At 41.3% G+C, this 21677-nt stretch overlaps 1 protein-coding gene across 3 annotated transcripts in view; it reads right to left on the bottom strand.

Annotated features, from left to right (window-relative positions):
* LOC131105461 (CUB and sushi domain-containing protein 3-like) overlaps positions 1-21677 on the bottom strand; it is a 234974-nt gene that overhangs the window by 87922 nt on the left and 125375 nt on the right. For 2 of the 3 annotated variants that reach the window (XM_058053596.2, XM_058053598.2), the window contains exons 33-41: positions 21569-21664; positions 21008-21211; positions 16847-16971; positions 16631-16727; positions 14890-14994; positions 4574-4692; positions 3088-3157; positions 840-956; positions 177-386 (exon numbers count right to left, since the gene is read on the bottom strand). In XM_058053596.2, the coding sequence (XP_057909579.2) occupies positions 177-386; positions 840-956; positions 3088-3157; positions 4574-4692; positions 14890-14994; positions 16631-16727; positions 16847-16971; positions 21008-21211; positions 21569-21664 (1143 nt within the window). The remainder of the gene's footprint in view (positions 1-176; positions 387-839; positions 957-3087; positions 3158-4573; positions 4693-14889; positions 14995-16630; positions 16728-16846; positions 16972-21007; positions 21212-21568; positions 21665-21677) is intronic. The other variant, XM_058053597.2, reaches the window with a different exon arrangement.

Raw genomic sequence — 21677 nt, 5'->3', positions numbered from 1 at the left:
TAACCACTTGACCGCTATGCAGCCCCTGAAATCTGTTTATAGAAATAAAATAAAGTGGAACCTCAGTTTTCATCAATAATTCCTTTTAAAAATGACATACGGTATTTGGCTTCATTTGCTGAGGTCTCGGCCGGAAACATCGTACGTCCCGCCAAGGAGATAATATTTCTGCTCACCTTGATAAACAATATTGAAGCCAGGCTTGTTCTGGGAGTAGTCGCTGTGGAAGAAGAGCGTGGTCTCGTGGGTGGTGCTGAACAGAGAGTTGGGAACCAGTGAGCCACTGAAGCGATCGATCACGGTTCCAGCCTCTAAGCTGCCGCTGCGCACTTCCAGATAGTCGTGAACTGGCTCCGTGGAGAAGTTCAGAAACTGCAGATGGATCCCTGAAAAAGCAGAAAGCGGGTGTTAATGGGGGAAATAAAGAAAGAAAATAGAATCCAAGTCACAAATTGGCACAGTGAGGCAGCGGCCTCCAAAATCGATGCCCCTGGCAACAGTTTACATCAGTCCGAGGTTTTTACAAATGTCTCATCAATGAAAAGTATTGACAAGAAGTGGCAACTAAATCTTGTAACCCCATTGTATCCCCAAACTGCTGCCACTATATTAAATTAAGAAAGCACGTTGAGTGGGCAATTTCATGTCAATACGAGGTAAATAGCTCAATAAGATGTTCTTAATTTGGGTTCTTGAGAACTGACGGGTTCTAACTGAGAGCCACGGTACGCTCCATGATAGCCACAGCAGGGACATATTCCGGACATTTATTCTAAGCGAGTGACAGTTGAAGACAGTCGCAGTAAATGGGTGGGTGTGGGGGTGCCAATGTCACAGACCAAAGCCGATAGGAAGCTGAACTCTCCAGCTGCAGTCCAGGCTGCTCTGGTAATTCCCTGGAAAGCCCGGGCTGAGGATAACGCCACTGAAGTCTGTCATGGAGCCGCCACACTGAGCTGAAAGAGACCAACCAAGGAGAGAGAACATGTCACTCCCTGTAGACCGACTCGGGGGAGCGGGCTGGTGGTCTCCAACCCGGGTTTCTGCCATGTTCCGAAGCCTCAAGAACAATGTTCCTTGTTTGGTGGTGGCTTATAATTACACAAAGCTTCTTTAACAAAAACATTTTATGAAAGTAGAGCTATCACAATATATCCTGCATTTATGGTTCTACCATATCTTAGTTATTGTGTGCAAATATGGGCTAATAACTATAAAAGCAATCTTCACTCGCTAAATGTACTGCAAAAAAGGTCAGTAAGGATAATTCATAATGCCGCTTACAGAGAACATACTAACTCCTTATTTCTAAAATGACAAATACTTCAACATGCTGATATAGTTCATCTTCAAACAGCTAAAATAATGCATAAGGCTAAAAATAACCAATTAGCTAAAAATGTCATCTAATACTTCTCTACAAGAGAGGAGAAATATGATCTCAGGGAAGAAGTACACTTGAAACACTTCTATGCTAGGACTACGTTATGCTAGCCATAGCATTTCAGTATGTGGAATCAAACTATGGAATTGAACCAGTCATGATGTGCTATATATATCACTATATTGACACTTACTATGGTACCCATTATGGCATTGGATGCTCATATCACCTCATACTTCGGTATGAGGTGCATTAAAATGAAAAAAAATCCTTAAACTGTATTATGGAAAGCAGGAAGTGAACAAATGTAACAGTTAGTGATTGTAAAAGTACCAGATGGAGGGGTAGGATTTAATAAGCTTTGCTTCTTCCTACTCCTTTTGGACATGTGGAACTGGGAACTGATTATGGGATGCACTCAATTGTAATCTGATGCATGTTGAAATGAAATAAAACCATTACCATTACCATTACCATTACCATTAATATGCCAGTACATTTTACAGGACTTGCCGTGTGTGCACATGTTCACAGAGCAACACGGGATTACCGCAATGTTACCGCACATATTCATGAAATACTGTACCAGGAATAAGAAACTTTAGTCCCAGTTACTGATTTCGGAATAAAAGTTGACTCTGGTATCAGTCGGATACTGCTGCCATGCCAGAAAAATAGCATGTCTACTTTGTCCCTCCATTCCTTGTCAGTGCTTTTCACACAGAACAGCAATCTGGCAAACAATCGTCTGTATAAAAGGAGCAAATTAAAGTGTGTTTTTAACATTGTTTACCTTATCATTATCTTCTGCATTCTATGTCACTTCAACCCCCCCAACCTAAAAGTAAATCATCCCTCTTTTCCTTTCTCGATCTCGATACTAGACCAGGCTTAATTATGTGGTGATTGGTTAGAAACACTGGGGGTCTTATGTCAGGCCTTTTGGGACACAAACATGTAGGAAAAGATCATCATGGGATTTGATGATTAGGCTTTGGGTTGGTGACGCCTGCTTGACCTCTGTGTGTATTACATAAAGAGCAAACGAGGCATGCTGACATCCCAAACCCCCCATGTGTGTTTTATCAGTAAGAAGGTATCGTTTTGTGTTCGATACGGACACTGCAACCGTAACTGTGGGATTTATATCTTTAGTCAACTATAGAAACCGCAAGGACAGAGCATTCACAGGAAGAGCATATATGTGTGTGTGTGTGTGTGTGTGTTCATGTCTATGCACACATTTGTAATTGGATGGGATTATAACGATGCGGTGTCAAAAGAGTGAGTGAAGTGTTTTGTTATTAATCACTTCATCTATCACTCCGGCGGCCACCATGGGAGGAGGAAGTGTGCGGGGAGAATATAGACCCTCATCAAGGTTATCAGAAATCAAACAATACAGTGATATGGTGCAAAGCCGTATTGATTTTCAACTGAAGGGGGGAGCAGAGAATTCATAATCCCCGACCTGCAGGCCCACACAGCCAGCCATCATCCGTTAGCGTTGGCTCACTGTGACGTTATTGCTTTCCCTAACGCAATTAGAAGTCCTCTGTGGGCCTGCGTTGCTGTTATGGACGATGCAATACGGTAAATTATGGGCAAGAAACAAATGAGGACGGTGTTTGATGCTGAGGTTTTTGCTTTCAGCAATATCAAAAGACAAAAAAAAAATATGTGATATTTCACAAATACATTACCTAAACACAACGGTACGGGGTAATTCCACCTTCTGACGGGACCAGGCATGCACGTGATGTATGCATTACCCTGAAACAAGAATAAAATACACAATATCATTTGAAACAATAAATCACAAACATAAATTGCTGCAAGATACTATTTTATTAATACACTGCCAGTGCATGGAATTACTTCACTGAGGTACTACGGTGGTTTTTGTGGTATCAAGGCAAGTCAAGGGAAAGTGCGATATATTTATTATTGAAAAACATTCTGGTATTTGTTATATTTTATTATTTATTATATTCGTCCCTCAGTGAGGAAATTTGCATTGCACAGCAGCAAGAGTACAGAATCAGTTAAGCAGTACAAAGTACACAATATAAAAAAATAAACAATATAAAAAAACCCAAGTATTAACAAATCAACAATTTTACCCAGAGTTTGCAGATAATATGAAATATGAGATGAAATATATGACCCGTTTATATACACTATGAGATCTTGCTAGTGAGTTAATATGAGGCATTATAGAAATACTTCACTTAAGTAATTACAAGTCAAATTTAACCAGAATTTGCACAAACAAAATGCACCACATGTGCACGAGTGCCAATTAAAATAAACAAGTGCTGCTACAAGACATGGCTCACTGAAAAGTGGCTCATTTTAAAGTATCAAATTAATTTTCCATCATTTAATACAAGCTAAAAGGGCTCTTAAAATACACTACATACTTTTGTACTAATTACAGTTTAATTACTTTTGATGGAAAATCCCACTACATTCTCTTGGGAACAGGCTCAGAAATGTAGCAAGACATAATAGCTAAATCCTGTGTATAATATCCGTACTCTTTTTAATCCATCCGAATGTCTGCAGAAGACGTGCAAACACACTTGAACTCCAAAAGCTTTGCCATACATATGCATTTGATTCCACGACGGCCTCAAGTCTGTCTGTGGCCTTTCCACGCTCAGCCTCCAGATGTGGCTGGCTGGTCCACAGAGAATGTGAAAAGCAACAAATGCTCAGACAAGTGGAGGGGGGGGGGGGGGGTAAAAAGTGGTGCAGGATTAGCGAGGCCACTGTTAACACAATCCATTGCCCGTGGCCTTAGAAGGTTCTACAGCTAAAAAGTCGGCCGCCGCCGCAGCGTCGACTTGAGAGGATTTGAAGACGTTAAAGCTGCTTTGTTACACACAAACGTGCACACACACACACACACACACACACACACACAAGGACACAAGCCAAGTTCGCATAGTTGGAATTAAAAATGCACGCATGAGTACGAGAACACTTTTCCGAACATGCGTTATTCTGCTCCACACACACACACACACGGACAAAATGTGGCATAAAAAGCAGTTAGTAACGCTGCCTTGAAAGAGTTGCGCTTGTGGCTATTTTCTAAAATTGTCACCGGAGGCAGTTGGATATGATTCGCTTATCATGGCGAGCCGCATTGCCGCTTCACCGACACCAAATGTTTTCACCTACCTGTAGCGAGAATCCTTGATCACACTGGAAGGAAACCATGTCGCCCACAGTGTAGCGGTCTCCCACTTTGTGGCCGTTAGTGGGGGGCAGAGGCTCAGGGCACGAATCCAAACCTATTGCTTAGGAAAGAGTCACAGCACACAAGTGTGGACAGCAATCATTCTTCTGCACGGTACACCATCCGACACCCGTTTAACCCACTTGGCAATGATAACGTTTAGTAACCCAACACCTGCGGAGAAATCTGATTAAAACCAAATCATTTTAACATGCAATTACGCAGTGCCTCAGCTAAATGTTCTTTTAATTACATAATAATTGAGTGTAATTGCGGCCCTCATCAAATTGCTGAAAAAGTTAGTCCACTGGTGGATATAATTGCAACAATCTTCCAACTGTTGTGTGAAGCTTTTAGAGTGAAATTACAAAAAAATCCCAGAAGGATAACTTGGCACTCGTATTGAGCGCCAATGAAACAAAGTGATTACGCAACTACTCGCCAGGAGAGGCCCGCTATTTTGTAAAACTGGCTTAAAAGTCATGGGGATCCCAGGTTCGCGTATTTGGGAACATCACCAAAGAATTCACTAAGTAAGGGTAATTTTATTTGAACAGAACGCTGCTGTCAATACAGCATGAATGTTTTTTTTTATCTTTTCAAATAAATTCAACAAAAACAGTCCGTAATAAACACCTACATTTCCTTCATTTTGGGGCATTGGCGATTGGCTGATCCTTACATATGAAACCAATCTACTTTCACAAAGGTCTGAAAGTCGGTCACTGTCCGCCTATGCTGCGCCAGACCGGCAGCTAGCAATGCAGCAAAGGCTAAAGTTAAAGCCGTGGGGGTCCAAGAGCCAATCGGCGGCCCGGGTTAGCGCTTAGGAGCCTTAGAAGGAGCAAGGTTACCATGAGAGTTTAAAACTTTGGACAACCAGACATTTTCGGTTGGTGAGCACTTGACTTTTGGTCAGAGGCTCAAACCGGGTTTGCTGGTAACCCGTTGTGCAAGTTGGGTTGTTTTAAAAATGTGAAAAATAAAAGCCTAAATTAACTAACAGTGATTTTTGAGACTTTCCATTTATGTTTGAGAGAACCTCAAGTGAAGTTCAAACAACATGGTATTGTTTCATGGGTATTATTGCTCCATGTGTTTCAACAACATAAGATTGGATGATTGAAGGTGTCGGCTGTCAACATATTTAAAAAAATAAACAATCTGTATCAGACTTATAGAATAGAATTATAATAGAATTATAATCAGCAGGTGATCAGCCAGAAAATCATAATTGGTGAAGTGTTTTGTTGTTACTGGCATGGATTCTCATGCAAATTATGAGGAATGAAGAGTGCATCTGTGTACTAACCCCCCCCCCCCCCCCACACACACATAGAGTACTTGACACATAGGGATATAATTTCATAGACCAAGGGGGGTTATTTGGGGGGGTTGCCTGCAAAGTTTGGTGTTCCTGTCACCAAAGCCGGAACACCTGCAGCAGCTATTAAAAACACTCAAAATGCATAAACTCACTCAAACTCTCACTCAAGCGCCCTGAAAGAGGTGCCAGCTGAAAATAAGTCGTGCAGGTGAGTTGATGACTGCAAACATGGCAACTGGAGTGACTGCTTAAGAGTCACAACAACTCCGAGTCTACTTTTTAGTGCTCATGGGTTCACTCAGAAGAGCCATGGTGCTACAAAGCTTGCGCAGGCATCCAGTGGAAGTTGGAGAGGCTACGTGAGTGGGAAGAGGCGGTGACCTCAGAGGCACAAAGCAGAAGATGCCAGGTTTTGTTTTCACGCACTTGAACAAAAGTTGTTCGAAGCAGTAAGATTGTCATAATGTACTGTTAACCCACAGATGTGGAAGCCTGCACGATAGAAGGATACACCACTTTATCACCTGTATTGGGTTGGATAACTTCTTAGATAATCATGAATAATAATTATTCAAATGAAAGGGTGGGGTCCAGGAGGATACCAAGGTTGCGGATGAGCGGGGATGGAGTGAAGGTGGCGCTGTTAAATTGAAGATAGAAGCTATGGATGGGTGTTGTGATGTTTTTGGGATCTGTTTTGTCACTGTTAAGTTTAAGAAAATTTTGTTCCATCCAAGTTTTGATATCAGCTAAGCAGTTGGTGAGGGTGGAGTAGATGTCGGAGTTGATGGAGGTGGTGGAAATGTATAGTTGGATATCATCGGCGTGGCTGTGGAAATTGAGGCCATGTCGACGGATGATATTGTCAAGTGGAAGGATGTAGAGGATGAAGAGAAGGGGACCGAGCACCGAACCTTGGGGAACACCTTGAGGTAAAGGGGCTATGGAGGAGGAGGAGAATCAGTGATACTGAGGCTGGTTTTGAGGCGGGACAGGAGGCTAGAGTGGCTAACGGTGTCCATTCAGATGGTTCTTGGTTTATGCCATTCCATGTTAAGCCGTTTTGTAGTTGCTAAGACGTCCAATAAATGAATTAAAAACTTAAATATATGAGACTCATAAATGGTACTGTGACATCTACCTGGACGTTGTAAGGATGACCAGGATGTCGTCGATCAACGATCTCTTTACAGCGAAAACAAACCCAAACAAAACAAAGTGAACTGTGTTCTGTGAACGCAACTACACAAATGGTCAGAAAACACAAAAAAAACCACAAAACCCACAAAACTGCCGGGTCGCTGGTCCACTGAAGGCGATGTAATGATTTAGCAGTGGAGTGGTCCTTTTATTGAGATGGAAAGGTTGTGCTTGGGCTTTTATTTTTTATGACTGTTTCATCTACCGTCATTTTTTAGTGTTTTATTACTGGATGTCTTTATGCGTTCTTTGTACAGTGCTCATTCAGAGTTCACTCTGGCTATAATTTAGGTATAAGATCGGATTTACACCAAAACTTGACTCGACTCCCAAGGACCACCTGTAATTGTTTTCTTTGGGGGAGGATGCTCAATCATCTGCAGCAACTTTCTAAAAGAGAATCAAACATGACATGGGCCTGTGGGCCATTTGTGGCCGGTGGCTTGCATTTAATTGGACCACATCACATTGTAACAATGGGAAAAATGGAGGAAAAAGTCAGAATATGAAGAGAAAAGGCTGAGATGTTGATGCTAATAAGTAATAATAACACAAAGCTCTGTCTTAAGTATTCAAATCATTTCAATGCAAAGACTTTATTCATCACCGAGCAGCATACGGAATAAAAATGTAAAAAAAAAACAGCAGACACTAGTGGACACACATAAAAATAAATAATAATTAAAGTTAATTAATTAAGTGTGTCCAGTCCTGAAGATTCTGCTGGAATTTGCTTCTCTGCAGAAAAAGCTCATTTTTGTTTTCAATGTTTCAATGTTTATGTAGTCCTAAAACTCAATATTCAGCAAAAACGCCCCAAAACTTTGATAGTATGGATCTCTCTCTCCTCTGAAAATGGCTGGCAGTGAATGAGTTAATCATTAAAAAAACCAAAGAAACCTTAAAATTGAAATTCATTTGTTCATTTTCTACTGCTTTTTCCCCACGAGGGTCGTGGGGGTGCTGGAGCCTATCCCAGCTGTCTTAGGGCGAGAGGCGGGGTACACCCTGGACTGGTCGCCAGCCAATCACAGGGCACATATAGACAAACAACCATTCACACTCACATTCATACCTATGGACAATTTGTAGTGGCCAATTAACCTAGCCGAGGGTGGAATTGAACCCCGGTCTCCTTGCTGTGAGGTCTGCGCGCTAACCACTCGACCGCCGTGCCTCCACATTGAAATTCAATGTTCTGTAAATCTTTTCTGATTTATTTTTTCATGTTATGGTGCTGTGCTCAATCCATCCATCCATCATTCCATCCATCCATCCATCCAGGTTCCGGTGTAGAAAACAATCATCAAAACTTGTGTGTCTTGTCCAAGTACTCAGGCTAACTGCAACGTGTATACAACATATACCGAGGCCTGCAAAAGCAGATAAATAGACGCTGAGCTTTGCAGTGCCAGAGGCCACGTAGCAGACCACAACATAGCAAAAATAAATATTTGCACTTTGCTCCCAAAAAAGTGTAGATGACCATTACGAAAGGCAATGCTACAGACGGAGTACGTTAATGTTAGGCTTGTTTTCACCCAGCTTTCACAAGGTCAACACATACTATTACTCACTGCAAAACCCATCTTTACCGAACCTACAGCAATGCAATCCACTTTTATCGGAGCAAAAAAGTGGCCTTGTAGAAATGTGCTAGGCCTTGAGCTGGGAAGTATTCCAAATATTACAAGACAAGATCGTCATTCTGATCATAATTCAAATCTGGCCACCAACACATAATTAATAAATGGTCTGTTTCAATCAAAACAGTGCTACTTTTTTATCAAATGAGGTCTAAAAAAGGAAAATATTCATCATTAAGCCGTGAACTCTGCCAGATTCATTCAAAGTGATAAAATCTTCTAATTAGACAATCCAGACAGAAACATACCACCAGTCCTGATAAGAAATAATGTCACTTTTGTTGTTGGCTTTTGTGAAGAAACTCTGCAGTGCAGTACTGCAGTGGACTCTTCAACGCATATGAATTGGAATTCCACTTGATGCAATAAACACGTTAGCATGTTGGCGGTAGAGGGATCAAGTCTCTGTTTGGGTGGAGCTTGCATGTTCTCCCTGTGCATGTGTGGGCTTTTCTCCGAGTACTCCGGCCCACGTTATAAAAATATGCATGTTGGGTTTATTAGAGAGTGAAAATTGAGTGTGGGTGTGAATGGAAATGAACCTAATGAGGACATGCAGTGTAGCAAATAGAAGGGTGGGCGGGTTCTTAAGCAATGAACTTGACGAGATATTAACTTGACGAGAGATTCTTATCACATCTGCATTTCTAGCTTAACAGGACACCAGGGGTCTCGTCTATAAAAGTGTGCATGGAATCCTGACTAGAAGAGTCCAGGACGCCAGGAACTCAAAATCTGAGTACGGACTAAAATATACTCACATAGAAAAAGTGATGCATGCACAATTTGTGTTTTATAGATTTCACCTTCGTGTGTAAACCCACCTCACGTTGACCCCCCCACCTGACACCTCCACTTCATAGAAGGTCAGTGCAAAATGACTCATGAATATGGCGTCTATATTTAAGGACCCTTGATTGCATTGTTCTGTCATTCTGAATCATGGCCGGTGATAAGATGACGAGGACAAAGAAGTAGAATTTCAAGGAAATGGAGGTGGAAAGTTTGGTTGGAGAGTTGGAGGCCCAAAAAACAAATATCATTTGGAGAGGAAATGACACGGGGAAACGGTGGCCGGAAGTGTGTCAAACACTTATCACGCAGGCCACACAGCTAGGAGACCCAAGTTCAATTCCACCCTCAGCCATCTCTGTGTGGAGTTTGCATGTTCTCCCCGTGCATGCGTGGGTTTCTCCGGTTTCCTCCCCCATTCCAAAAACATGCTAGGTTAATTAGCGACTCCAAATTGTCCATAGGTATGAATGTGAGTGTGAATGGTTGTTTGTCTTTTTGTGCCCTGTGATTGGCTGGCCACCAGTCCACGGTGTAGCCCGCCTCTCGCCCGAAGACATGCAATGAATACTGGCTCTAAAGAAACATTCTAGACTTTGGACAAATAGAACCCAAATAAAGGAACCCTGCTGTAACGCCATGCCTTGTTATATTATGTTGATTATTTATGGCTTGTACATTAGCGATGTGATAGTGGTACCATTTAGAGGTGGACGCCCCATGGAGGTCCAGGTGCCAAATTCATGTCCCGCCAGTGAAGCAACCAAAACAACAACCCCAACATGTCACATATTTGTGTTGAGTAGCAAGTAGCTTGAGAGCCGTGGGCAATGGTGTAGTGTTATAAATGACTGTGCCCCTAATAGCATACTGTCATTTCATAAATCATTATTAACAGAATCTGGAAAGGCACAGACATTATAAATCAGGCCAACATAGCGGAAAACCCAGCACATTGCATCCTATACAGACGTTTCCTTTGTGTGTCAGATTTGGTTGTGTATTCATTTGGTTGTCAAATTCGGTCTCTCTACCGTAGCTTACTGAAACTGAAAGAACATTGGCTTCTACAGAATGACTTCAATGGCGCACAATAAGGGACTGCATTTGTGATACAAAACCACATCATTTCGCCGGCCTTAGGAGACCTAGATAAATGCGGTAACAATAGAGATAGACAGGATTTCCCCCTCCGTGGACGACAACAATCATCCAAAGAAGCATTTTTTGAAACAAGATGTCTACTGAATGTGTTGCTTGTGACATATTTCCTCCATATGAGCATCCAAGAAATTGCTCTGAAACCACATAACAACAAATGTTTCAAGGTAATCTCAATCAATAAAAGGATTTTTTTTAATAACTATTTTGCGGCCTTGTTATAAGTCATATAACGATATTATAAGAACTGGACCGAGAACGTTCTCACTAGTCTACGTTTTCTCAGACATTGAATCGACCACGTCTTCAAAGATATTTCGCCTCTCATCGTTTCACTGATGAAGCCTGGTCGGATGAGAAGTGAAACGTATTCGAAGACGTCTGGAAAGGTAATGGTAATGGTAATGGTAATGGTTTTATTTCATTTGAACATGCATCAGATTCCAATTGAGTGCATCCCATAATCAGTTCCCAGTCCCACATGTCCAAAAGGAGTAGGAAGAAGCAAAGCTTATTAAATCCTACCCCTCCATCTGGTACTTTTACAATCAGCAACTGTTACATTTGTTCACTTCCTGCTTTCCATAATACAGTTTAAGTTTTTTTTTTGTTCTTTTTTTTTAAATAATGTACCTCGTACCAAAGTACGAGGTGATATGACCATATATAAAGTATATATATATATAGCACATCATGACTGGTTCAATTCCATAGTTTGATTCCACATACTGAAATGCTATGGCTTTTTAACGTAGTCTTAGCATAGAAGTGTTTCAAATGTAGTTCATTTTTAGGTAATTGGTTGTTTTTAGCCTTATGCATTATTTTAGCTGTTTGAAGATGAACTATATCAGCAAGCAGAATAGTTTAGTTGTGATCGATTCAATGCCGTGAGAATATTACCAATGTAAAAAAATTCATGTAACGTATTAAAATATCTTCTTACAGTTTGGTTGTGAAAAATCAGCAGTACAAGTGAGCTGTATGAGATTCATTCTAAACACACACGCTACCAGAAACGTTTTTTTTGCCTGATGATCAGACAAATATTCAAAGTGCAAAGTCACGGAAATAAGACAAGAACGAATACAGCCTAGTTTACACATAACAAGAGCAGCGGCCTCGCAACATATGACTGTAAGTGTGGAGAACTGACAGTAGCCACTTTTAGAAAGACTCTATAAAGCCGGTGTACAAATACCAGCGACATGTTTTGCTTGTTTATGCTGAAGCAACCAAAGCGTGGTGCCACTGCGGTGTTTCATTCCGCATGTCATGCTGGCATTCCAAAGGCGTGACATGTAACATAACAGAGTTTATGTCTAGCATGACAAAGGCTGTCCCTTCCCACACACTCAATTGGCTCTGGAAGCGCATCTTTGCTGCCAGCTTCACAGTTGAATATTTCACGTCCACATCCTAGCAACAAGTTTATTTTTCACAAAATGAGGCGGCATATAATTATTTCAGCGTATTTCTGCATTGCCAACACAATGAAGGGACTCTCGGTGGCTATGATAGGGGAGGAGGTGAGCAGAGAAAGGAAGGGCCCACTGAGACGTGGATTTACAGCAGAGAAGGAGGCTGTGGAAATGAAGGACTGTGGAACTGCAGGAGACACGACTGTGGACTCATTGTGAGAAGATGATTGCGAGCAGCCGCAGCTGACTTCAAAGAAAGATTATGTGACGGAGTACTATGTTTATGATTCTTTTGTTTCGAGGCGACTGACAGTGTGTGCGATTTGACTCGTTTGTAGTCTAACGCACTTTTTCATAGCGTCAATGAAAAAGAAACAAAAGATAAAATGTGAATCCCCTGCAGTCTCACGATTAAGACAATTGCGTCAATGTTAGGTTTAGTGAATAATACATTAGCAAGAAATACATTACTGTAAAGAAAAACATAACATGCCAAGACATGAATGAAATGTGGAACTGGGTCATAAACGACTACATTTTTAAACGGAGGAGGGGGAGGGGGGGGGGCACGTTGGCGGCTCGTCTGAACGGAGATTGGAAGGTGGCAGATTCAAGCTCAAAAATTGCCTTGACACATAAACCCCCTTTGGTCCTAAGCATGCAGATGTGTAACTGCTTTGTGAAGACAAGCGATGTTTCTTCCAGACCACTGCCGAGGTGCCTTTGAGCAAAACAGCTGACTTTTTGTTTTGCTTCTCAAAATAACATTCAATGAAAAAGTCAGTATTTTCTCTTCCTTTTCTTTTCCTTATATGCTCGGACTACGTTAAAAAGCCATAGCTTTTCAGTATGTGGAATCAAACTATGGAATGGATTGAGTAAGGAAATCAAACAATGCACAACGATGAGCCAATTCAAGAAACAATACAAGCAGTTGATGTTTGCTAAATACAAGGATGAAGAGTCTTGAACCAGTCATGATGTGCTATATATATCACTATATTGACACTTACTATGGTACCCATTATGTCATTGGATGCTCGTATCACCTCGTACTTTTGTACGAGGTGCATGATTAAAAAAAAAAAAAACAAAAAAAAACCCCTTAAAATGTATTATGGAAAGCAGGAAGTGAACAAATGTAACAGTTACTGATTGTAAAAGTACCAGATGGAGGGGTAGGATTTAATAAGCTTTGCTTCTTCCTACTCCTTTTGGACATGTGGAACTGGGAACTGATTATGGGATGCACTCAATTGTAATCTGATGCACGTTCAAATGAAATAAAACCATTACCATTACCATTTGAATCACTGCGTTCAACTGTTTCTCAATTTTCGTGGATGCGTTCCAAAATGTTGACATGTGTGGAAGATGGCAGCTGCGACGCAAAAGAGTAAAAGTAAGGCTGGCTGGAGTGGTATCGTCCAAAATATTTAACAACGATGCCAAGTTGTAATTATCTGCGCTATATCGGGTATAATGTGTGAACCCAACTGGCCAGGACCAGTAGTAGTAGTAATGTGTAGTGCATAGTGCATACTTCAGTGAGGATTGCATCCATACACTCCAAACACAGAGAAAGACAAATGTTTTAGATGCCAACGACTACCTTGTTTACAAGCTCAGAAACACCAATCAAGAAGCAGCTGCTAACGTTCTCTGCAACAAATCACCAAATGTCATAATACCTGTGAAGCCTCTCCATAACACAGCATTTTCTAATGACTGTTATTATTATAATTGCCAGCGACATGGACGTGACGCCGTCCAGTCTATTGGTATGCTTCCAGTCACAATACACAGTACAAGTAAGCTGTATGTGAGGTTAAAAAAAATAAAAAAGCTGTCAGAGATGTCCAGTGTTAGGTTGACTATCCCAGCAGTAAAGACTGTGAAACAGCTGATGTAAATGTGGGCAACAGTTGACAGCTGCCGGCAGTGTGCAGTGGTATAAAGCAGTGGTACACTTTCTTTTTTTGCTATGAACTGTGGTGTTCCTCAGGGGTCAATCTTGGAACCACTTTTATTCAATCTGTACATGCTTCCTTTAGGCCAGCTAATATGCATCTGCAATGTGTCCTGCCACAGTTATGCAGATGAAACTCAGATCTAGGTGTCACTGATGGCAGGTGACATGTTTACTTTGTCACGGCATCAAACAACAAAACAACACATCCCATGCAAAACTACTTCCTCCAGATAAATCATTGTTTGTGGCTCACAACTACAAAGAAAATGTGTTACTAGTCACTTTGAGACTCTTTTTACAGTTGTATACTGACCAAATCTGGAACCTTCCAGAAGATGTGTGACAATCCTCAATTTTGGCAACGTTCAACTCCACGCTTCTATTCAACTGTGCATATGGCAACTCAAATGATTTTATCTGGACTCTTCAATGTTATTTTTTATTTTTATTTTTTAGGGAATGGATGGAAGATTTAATGAAGTGATTTTAGAACAGAAGGGCTGTTCTACCCCTTTATTTAGTACTTTGAATGACTTTGTGTATGCATTAAGTTCTATAAATATTTTTTTTTTGGTCCAAAAAAATCTCAACACTAAAAATCCACACTTGTCACTCTATCAAATGTCTCTGTGTGTAACTGTAGTCCCAACACAAGTTGCACTTTTATTTCTCCTTTCCTGCCACAGAACTAAGTGACAAGGAAAGCAAGAAGCTTCAGGCAAGCCGTCTCTCCTCATACCTGTGTACTCCAAATGGAAGCCAGCGGCAGACACACTGATGTCAGACTGGAAGGTCAGGTAGAGGTTGTTTGATGTGCTATTTAGCAGTTGGGGAATCGTTGTACCTGCAATAATACACAATTGATTTTAGCCATTGTCCTTACCTGTTATGCTAATCAGTCCTTAGCATCTTGAAAATGAACAGAATTCTGTGGAAATACACGGCCATGTTTCATTTAGGGGGTGTCACCAGAGACCCAACTTACTAGATGATTGGTGCATGAGATTGAGTCCACAAAAACAAAATGCAACGAGATGAGATTACAAAGAAAAAACATAACTGGTGTCACAAAATAATGCAGGTGCGTTTCGGAATGTTTAATGTTCCACAAATAGCCACAAAGTGATATTGTTGTCAACATATTATGATAATATATACTAATACATAATAATAATTTATGATAATAACACAATATTCCCTTTAACGGAGGGGCCTTTCACTCTGTAAAGTTGTGGAATTGTTGCTGTGACATACGTATATATGAAGGCGGGCAAAATGAAGTTAATTTTCATTTATCTTCTGATAAACATATCTATTTATTGTGAGAAATGAGTAATGTTTTCATCTCTTGTGACACCCCTTATGATTAAGCATACAGTAAAATAACCATATAGTGTATTTACACATTTCAGTGCTGAGCAAGTATTCTAAATCTCCATCTTATGTAAATATCATAACAAAGCGACATGCAGCAAGTGAGATTCACTATAATCCAATTACTAAAGTAATAGCGCACAATTACAATGGAATGGCGGTTCCAGAATTTAGCTCTGTATTCCCAGGTTACCTTTAGGTAGTGGGTCGCAATTATTCTCCGTCATGCCCCCCAAGGGGACACATTTTTAACACCCCCAAGTCAGTCAAGAGTGTGTGTATGAGTCCTGTGTCTTGTTGAGCTGTGAAACATTTGAACCTAAAAGCATGTTACGTTTATTATGCGTCATCTGTTTAAGTGGAATGGACATTTAAATGTCTCATTTGGGGGTGTTCCTCATGTAAATCGCTCGAGCTTCCCGTTAGTGTGTATATGGGATTCAAAATTAGCATTATTAGCATATTGTGCACTTTGTTTATGTTGAATGTCACACAGAAATATTTGTATTTTATGTATCACAGCTGGCGTAGGAACGCCTCGGTGTCTTCCCGGCGGAGATGGAAAAGGTGGCCGAGCACCAGGACGTCTAGGGTTTCCTTGTCTGCTGCCCCCACGACCCCGGACCCAGATAAGCGGAAGAAAAAAAATAAACGGATGCAAGTGACAGGCTTTATTTCTTTATGTTCAATTCCTTTGTGCTTCCAAGTAAAGGCTCTGAAATGGAAAAGAATCAGAGTCTTTGGGTTGTGATTTTGTAGACCAGGCGCACCCTGCGTGGCGCCAACGGGGTGTGGCCAGTGCGCTTCAGTCAGGTACAGCGCGAGGGAACCCGTGCGTGAGAGGGTTTCCCACAAGGGGGTCGGGGGTGTCTTAAGGGAGTACTGTAATCTCGAAACAGACACTACTTTTTGAAGATATCAGTAAGGGGGATGGGAGGCCTTCGTGGGTGAGGATGTTTTTTGACTTTTGGGTTTTTACGCAACGTTCTCAAAGAGCAAGTCGAATGTCATCTGCTCCGTCGTCACATTTGTGCTGCTGCCAGGAGCTTGTGATCTCTGACTGGAAATCCCGTATGCCATATGACATTCACATGTATCCGTTTTACCTGAGTAGCTACCAAGCCTCGGAGCGTTGCCATCCACCCCGTCAAAAAAATCCAGCGAATCCCAGTTGTGCTCCGTTGCAAAGGTCACCACTTGAATCTAGACAAGACGCAAACGATACAAAGGTACATATTCACAGCGAGGAGGGAGATTAGCTTCTAAAACCAATACGCTACGTCGAGGTCATTAAAACATCACCGAGGACAAAAGCAACTCACTTGAATGCCAGCTCCCTCTGGGACAGATATTTTCCAGGCGCAGTTTAGGTAGTTGGAATACGGATCCGGGTATCCGGGAGAAAGGATGGTGCCTCTGCGGCCAGTCAGCACCCCCCCACAGGGAACTGGGAAAAAGCGAGGGGGAAAGTGAGGGAGACAGATGTGGTCCCCACACCTTCAGAGTTAGGGTAAGTGGGGTCACTGTGAAGTAATTGAGCCAGCGAGTGGTTTTTAGTTCCCACTTTAAAGCGACACGGGCATATTCGGTATGTTCGATGACTATCTGACAAATCACTCGGCTTGACGTCAGACAAATCTTATTCCATGATTAAGCCTGAACAGACAATAAAGCAGCTATTTTTGTCGGAGTCTGTCATTTATTTGGGTAGTTTTTTGAGCAGCGTTTCCCACCCTTGCCCACATGATTTAATGCCAAGCGAGGCTTATGTGGCATCACAAAATTGTGTCTTGCAGCATGCATAAACAGTTCAGCCCTAAAGTGCAATTCTATTCCCTGCAGGAAACATAAATCACATCTTTCAACTGTGAACGCTATCCGTCTTCCATGTTCACCTCATTTCTACGAGTGCCAGAAGTAAAATATTTATCAAGCCTCCTGAACGTCCCATCGGTGGCAACGGCCACATTGCATTGACATTGTTTGTGACATTGGAAAATACATAAATGATGGCAAAAAGGGCAATACCCGCTCTCATTTATTTAATGCTTTGCACGCCGATGCCAATATCCCTTGTAGCCAGCCACTCGTGTTTTACAGTGTTGGCTCCACTTCCTGTCCATTAAAGATTTTGGTGACCCAGCACTTTGGAGCAAAGCTCTTTTTTATGATGATTAACAACACAAAACCAAAAAACACACGCACACACAAAAAAATCTATTGAAATATACATTCACAGATAAAGGAAACCAAAGTAGGTTTCGTATAATGAAGGATATTGGAATCTTTGAACTCGTTACGGATACTACCCTTACTATCATCTTGTAGCCGTGAACGAGAACCATGTTCCAATGTTAATATTCCAGATTTGTGGAGGCCATTTGTAGATAAAATACTACAGTAATATTACTCATTTAAATCTGCAATTTAGACTTCAAAAGGAACAATAATCAGTCTTTGGCCTGGTGCTTGGATTAGTAGTATGATATTTCAAGATTTACAGTGACAATAGAAATTGTTGCGTTACGATGCACGAATATCTGAATCATCAAGCTGGATGTTGCTGCACTCTCCATCGTTCACGATTATAACACAGGAAGCTAAATAGCTAGTCTGTGTGTGTCATTCCCAGGAAATACTGCTTGCTACAGAATTGAAAATCATGGCTTCAGCTCTCAGGCTAATCTTATGCAACATTCTCCACGGCACAGTTATAACAATATCACAATTATTGTATTTTCATAATTTCATTACTATTTAAATTATTTTGGGGGGAAAATATGTAATGAAACAAAGTAATTATTTTATTCAAGTAATTTTCCCTACACAGCAAATACATTATTGTTATTCGACCCATCACCTTATGCCCTTGATAACTTGTATCTATTCCATACATTTTTCCACAATTCACAGTGAGTGTACATCCTCTGGTGGGGTGACCGTTCCCTGTTGCTCGAAGTGACACATTAGAGAAAATGACACTCATAATGTATGCTGTTGTGATGATGCTATGCAGTAAAATGGAGGCCACTGCCTGAGACATGCAGTGATCTGTTATGGGAACTTCATATTCTGCAAATTCTAACATGTTTGCTATCATGTTTGTGTTTGACGTCATTGACTTTACTGTATTTGTATCAATCATTTAGGCATGTTATTTCTCGCTGGCTCATTAAGTTTCCTATTATTAAAGGGCAAAAATGTGAGCAGTATTATCTATTCTTGTTATGTTCTGTAATATCTGCTTTTGCATTAACTGTTGTTGTCTCAAAGACACAGAAAAGACATTAAAAAGACTGCATGAATCTTGACTTCCTGTCAACTTCACCGGGTAAATACATTTAAGGGCACATATACGTGTCACCCCAGGGGTCCCCAAAAGAAACCGGTACAATTTGGGCTGACTGCAGGTTTCCAGAGCTTTAAATTCATCTAACATGAAGCCAAAATCTTAACGGGAAGCCACAGATGCATTTCAAGGAGGGACTTGCAATTTTGCTTTGATTTAACTGCTCCTTTGAGTCCCCCGAGCTGTCACTTCACATAATTTGTAGCGCAAGATTAGAAATCATGAGGCTCATAAAAGCATGAGAGCTCCCCACCCATCTCAATCTGTGGCGAGCTCATAAGTCAAGAATTACCGCAGGTAGACAAGCGTGGGGCCGACGCGTTATGAGACGTTGTTTGCACCATCCGATGTGTCTTCATAGGAACTTTTAATGAAGTATCCTTCGATCGATATGATACATGACAAAATCTGATGTAATATTTTAAGTTTAGAGTTTGCCTTGAAACAAAGACATTTATCCATCACTGTGGGTCGTTATTGCCGTATTGTGACACATGACAAAAGTATGTCTGAAATAAAAGTACTATTTGAAAAGCACACATTAAACACACTCCTTTGAGAGCCGCTTACTTGTTGACGCCCCACAAAGTGTTTACACCAACAGTGAAGTTTATAGCGTTGGCTCACTGAAGGAATCCGAGTACTGAGAGCTTATGCAAGTCTGAGCACTTGTGATTTTCTACAGTCTGAATGATTTAGTATTTGTGTACGCTCTGCTACCGAAGCTTCCAAGTTGTGCAGGAAATAAAAAAGTTGCAAAATGTTATTCAGTCACTTATTTTTATTTATCCGGTAAAATCATCCCGTTAATTTGACCTAACTGCACGTTGACATAAGCAGCTGCGGAAAATGATGGCAAATCATTTGACTGGAAAGATAATACGTGTCAGAGTTTTTAAACGAGCCCGAGGAAGATCATCTGCAACGCTTTGAATTGTAAAAGATGCGCTGTTGTCGGATTACATCGGGGGAGTCTATTATTGCCCAGAAAACCAACCGGGCAGTCATGGCGCCTACGCTTCCCAAACCTTCTTTGCTGAGCTGGTCTCTTGGGTTTCATAAGTTTGACCCCGAGTGGCAGCTAACCAGGCCCTCGGGTGGAATCACAAACCTCAGTTTGCAGCATCAGTGACCATCGGATGACAATCCCAAGGTATTTAGCATTTGTAGTAATTATTTAGCATTTGCACAGTTGCTTGTTTACGACGGAGAGGATAGAGGAACAACAAACTGACTAAATCAAGGACCAAATTGTGTGATTACCTTCTGTGTACTGTATAGACCAGGGGTGGGCAAACTACGGCCCGAGGGCCACATCCGGCCCGCCAAGTGTTTGAATACGGCCCGCCCAATCTTTCCAAAGTATTTCATTTAAACTCAACATACAACCTGGCATCATGGCCTGAGCCAACCTTTTGATGGTTTTATCAATTTCGTTTTTTGACATGGTCTGTTGTTTACAAAGTGCTCCTGAAAAAAGGGACACAAGCACATAATAATAATAATATTATTATTAGATTATTAGATTATTATAATTATTATTAGAACTGTTATGATTATTATAATTATTATATTAATGCTAATTATTATATTAATTATATATATATATTATTGTTATATTTGCATATTTTACATAATAATAATATAATAATTATTATTTTAATTTCATTGTAATTATTATAATATTTTATTATTTTTAAAATATTTAAATATAAATATAAAATAATAAATAATAATAGCAGATTGCATGACAATTTTACAGATACAATAATACCAGGTGGACTGTTACGTGTAAAATATAAAGTCTGCCCCCCCTGTAAATTTTGTCATATCAATGCGGCCCGCGAGTCAAAAAGTTTGCCCACCCCTGGTATAGACAATATACAATATACTACAGTATAGTACTACAGTACATACACTGGCAAACATAAGGGTTGCTGACCTTTCAGACCTCTATGGAGGTATGTAGATAAGACCCGTAGATAAGATCGCTTTCATATGTAAGGATCGGCCAGTCACCCCCAAAATATTTTGCTGTGTTTCTCCGTCCTACCGAACCAGAAAACAAATGTCTGTGTGTGTGTGTGTGTGTGTGTGTGTGTGCACAAAAAGAGGGACAGTCAAGTCCACTTACCAGCACATGTGGGCACAGTGCCGTTCCACTGGGCGAGGGCATTGGGCACGGCCTCGCACCTGATGGCGCTGGCGCCGTGCAGCGTATAACCTGGATTGCATTCAAACAGCACCACCATTCCAGTGCCAAAGTCGTTCCCGAGGCGCTTCCCGAATCGCGGCTCGGGGACTGAGCTACACTGAGTGGAGCTGGTCCTGGGGACGGCTGAGGACGGGGGGGGGGGAGGAAAGAGGCCGGCATCGACGGAGGAGCGGCGGTTGGCCGTGATCGACACGGAGACAGGAGGGGAGAGAGATGGAAAGACAAAGGAGGCCGAGGGGAATCGTTAGTCCCTCACGAGGCTTTTCTCAAGTCATTCGTCATTGTTTTCCGCTCTGCCTGGATAAGCACTCTGACTTCACAGCACTCTGCTCTGCCACACATAATTACAACCATGAGTGCCTGGTTAAATACATTTTAAAAAACAATCTAAGGAAGCCATTGTGCTCATTTTGCTTTCAGAGTCAATTAAGAGCGTCCACGTAAAAATGCAGAGACAGTTTGTGAAAAGGAGCCGCTCACCTTGGTAAACAAAATGAAATCCTTTGGCTGTGTCGGTGCCGTTTGAGGTAAACTTGAGCGTTACCTTGTTTCCTGAGCTCAAAGGGAGCGTCTCCCCTGAAGTGTAAAA

Source organism: Doryrhamphus excisus, linkage group LG5, assembly GCF_037039965.1.
Source record: "Doryrhamphus excisus strain RoL-2023G ecotype Guam linkage group LG5, RoL_Dexc_Guam_v1.1, whole genome shotgun sequence".
Lineage (NCBI taxonomy): Eukaryota > Metazoa > Chordata > Actinopteri > Syngnathiformes > Syngnathidae > Doryrhamphus > Doryrhamphus excisus.
Note: the sequence above shows the minus strand (reverse complement) of the source record. Positions and strands in the feature narration are given on the sequence as shown.